The 3128-nt window shown below is 35.5% G+C and overlaps 1 protein-coding gene across 1 annotated transcript; it reads right to left on the minus strand.

The window, feature by feature from the left end:
• Positions 1-493: 493 nt before the first annotated feature.
• LOC122648720 (FCS-Like Zinc finger 17-like) lies at positions 494-2102 on the minus strand. The gene is made up of 2 exons (XM_043841946.1): positions 1732-2102; positions 494-840 (listed from the first exon to the last, which is right to left on the minus strand). The coding sequence occupies exons 1-2, from the start codon at positions 2049-2051 to the stop codon at positions 678-680; spliced, it is 483 nt and encodes a 160-aa protein (XP_043697881.1). The 5' UTR covers positions 2052-2102; the 3' UTR covers positions 494-677.
• Positions 2103-3128: the final 1026 nt, after the last annotated feature.

Genomic DNA, 3128 nt, shown 5'->3' on the forward strand with positions numbered 1-3128 from the left:
ATTAAAAGACAGCCTTCAGCATATGGAAAACATTGATGCAGTATGGAAAGCTTTTGAGGAGCATACTCACCACCTATCAAAACAAAGTTCAAATCAGAGAATACAGGATACTGTAAAATGACTATAAAGAGTCAAAGTATTTGAAACGAGTATTATTACATGCATTCCCACTTGTTCACCAAAGCTCTAAGGCTCAACATCAGAAAGAAGTAATGGAGTCACCGGGGAACTACAATCTGCAATTGTATTCATAGCAAATTAGTTCAATCTCAGTACAATCTTACTAGGACAGCCAAAAGGCTGACCAACTAGGGATAAAATTGAACCGTGAGAATGCATGGCAATGATTGCCACACTGACACCACAAAATCTTTTTGAAAAACAATGAAGCCAATTCTTCTTGTGTATAAACTGTAAAGTATATTTAACAGAAACTCTTTACAGATAATACTTTTCTTGGGGAGAGTAAAGAAATGCACAACTTCAAAACTATAAGTTGAAACATCACACTATAATGCATTCTTCCAACCCTAAAAAATAAGTGGAATGTAAAAGAGCGATTTACATGTTAGGGGTGAGAAAATATAAGCGTTCCCATCCATAAAAGTCTGACAGCAGCACACTGCTCCATCTAATAGATAAAAATTCTGTTGAGTATGCAGCTAAGAAGACATATCCTATTCAATTTGAGGCTTTGGAGCACCAAAACGGCCATTCAGCTTCTGTTCCCAATCTCTTAACGTGGCCATTTCTGTTGAATCTACAGCAGATGTCTCTACTCCTCTGTCTAAAGCAATTTGTTGATCTCGACAATTGCAGCTACAAAACGCACGAAGGTAACTGCATAATATAGCGTCAGTGTCAATATGAGAAAAATCACCAGCCGAAAAAACTATTGAGCAACTGCAATTTTCTTTATATGGACTCGTACAAGAATGCCATCCATGTGATTTATCATTTAATCGATCAATTTGATGACCTCAAAAATGCATAACATTAAAATCATGAATTCAAACAACTTTTAACCATGCTAATAATTTAAAGTTTGAACAACTTCGTCTTATGTCTGATGATAAAGATGCTAAAGAAAGAAAATTAATGATTAAACAGATAGGGAAACATGATATGTTTATTAAATATACAATTTCATGGAAAAATAGGCTCACCTGCCAAAAAAAAATTTTGATATATCATAGATATTAAATCATGTCAAGAAATTTTGTTGCTTGTTACTGCTTTTCATATGGAAGAATGGATAAAAGTGTGCATTTATTGATTAAGTGTGCTTTCTTGACTTAATCTGCCCCCACCACTCCCTTTTGGGTTGGACATCTTTCAAATTTTCACTCGAAGTTGATGTAGGGAATATACTTAATAAAAATAAAAATAATAAAAAGGGAATATAGGATGACACAGTAATTGTCTATGAGGAATAGTAACTGGGATGCCTCTGTAAACTAGACAAACCCGACAAGTAAAATTTAATTCAGAGAAACTGACAAAAATTACAAGGGCTACTCAGATTGCTGTGGGGGGAAAAAGAAAACAATTGGATTCCTCAACAGCACTCTGTAACGAGGAATAGTAAAGTTCACGAAACATGGATTTTTCGTTTTTCCCTGGTAAACCCACATTGATCAAAAAAATCTAAAAGTCCCACAGAAAATAACACCAGAGTAACTGGCGAATCCAAAAAAAAAGGGAAGTACAACAAACAATAAAAAACACTACCTGTACATGAAAACTTCATCTTTTTCGCCAATCTTCTTCTTGCACAAGTAGCAAGCCTCAAGAAACCCACCGACCTTCAAGTCTGGATCCTCCACGTTCGATTCCCGAACCGGCGATGAAATTGTCAGAATCTTTAGACAAGGTTGCGTTGGTTTCACATTCGACGGCTTCGATAACTTCTGAACTGGTCTTACAACGACTGCCGGAGCAGCGCTCTTTCCCCATAGAACTTCCGGACCATCAATCGGCCTCACCTGACTGAACAAGCCAATCTCTCCCAGGCTTGAAGACCTCGCAATACGCGATGGTTTAACCGGCATTACGATGAGGTTTCAAGAACAAGGGAAGTTCGATAAAGAAAAACCTACTGAGTAACGAGCATACACGGATGAATGGCTTCAGATCACAGCTAGGGTTCTCGATGAAGGAGTTCTTCTTACTCCTTCTTCGTGTCTACGACTGACCGACCTTAAAAGCTTGCCGAGTACTACATACCAAATTGCGCGCGCGATATATATAGAGACAAAGAGGAAACATAAGACAGTTGAGCCGTTGGAATGAATTTTAATTTGCCATTCTCTCGCTAACACGTGTATATTTATGTGGTCCCTACTCCACTTAAATTGGACCCACTATACCGTTTTCGAACCCTAGCTGAAGTGTGGGTGCATATACACTATTTGCATAGTACATGATCATACGAGATTCTTGCATGTGTCATGACTCTTGATCCGATAAGTCCTTGTTGCAATTGTATGTTATGGATTTTGACGCATCAATGGTTAATGTTTTTCTAATTATATATCGATGTATTAGATTTATGGTATTTGATCATGGACAAGTGAAACCTTAATATAGAATTCACTACCTTAGGGAGGAATATCAAAGAGAAATTGTTTGAGTATGATTGGATAGAAATCTGAATTGGATAACGGTTTGTGAAGTGTTTACGAATTGTTTCTTAAAACTAGTATTACTTAAATTATTATTTTGTTAAATGATTTAAAAATGTTTTGGTCCAATCATGGACACAATCTATGTACAAGCATATTCAATTCTGGGTTTCGGCAGTTATATTAATTGAATTAACTTATGAATATTTAGTACTTTTGAGAGTTAATGATATTAACTTATTCAATATATTTCATTATAATAATCATTAATTAGATTACTCTATATTAGATTTATCCATATAATATATTTAGAATATTTAAGATACCCAATGGGATCATACGTCTTCTCTCTTTCTAACAAACAAATACATTTTTTTTTATAAGCAATTAACAGTTAAGTCTTTGTATGGGATTAAGAATCCCAAAGACACTTTTACCTGGGGGAAAAAAAATTCCAAAAGACACACAAATTTAGCAGCCCAAGTTAAAAGGGCAATCGAAATT

Source organism: Telopea speciosissima, chromosome 1 (assembly GCF_018873765.1).
Source record: "Telopea speciosissima isolate NSW1024214 ecotype Mountain lineage chromosome 1, Tspe_v1, whole genome shotgun sequence".
Classification (NCBI taxonomy): domain Eukaryota; kingdom Viridiplantae; phylum Streptophyta; class Magnoliopsida; order Proteales; family Proteaceae; genus Telopea; species Telopea speciosissima.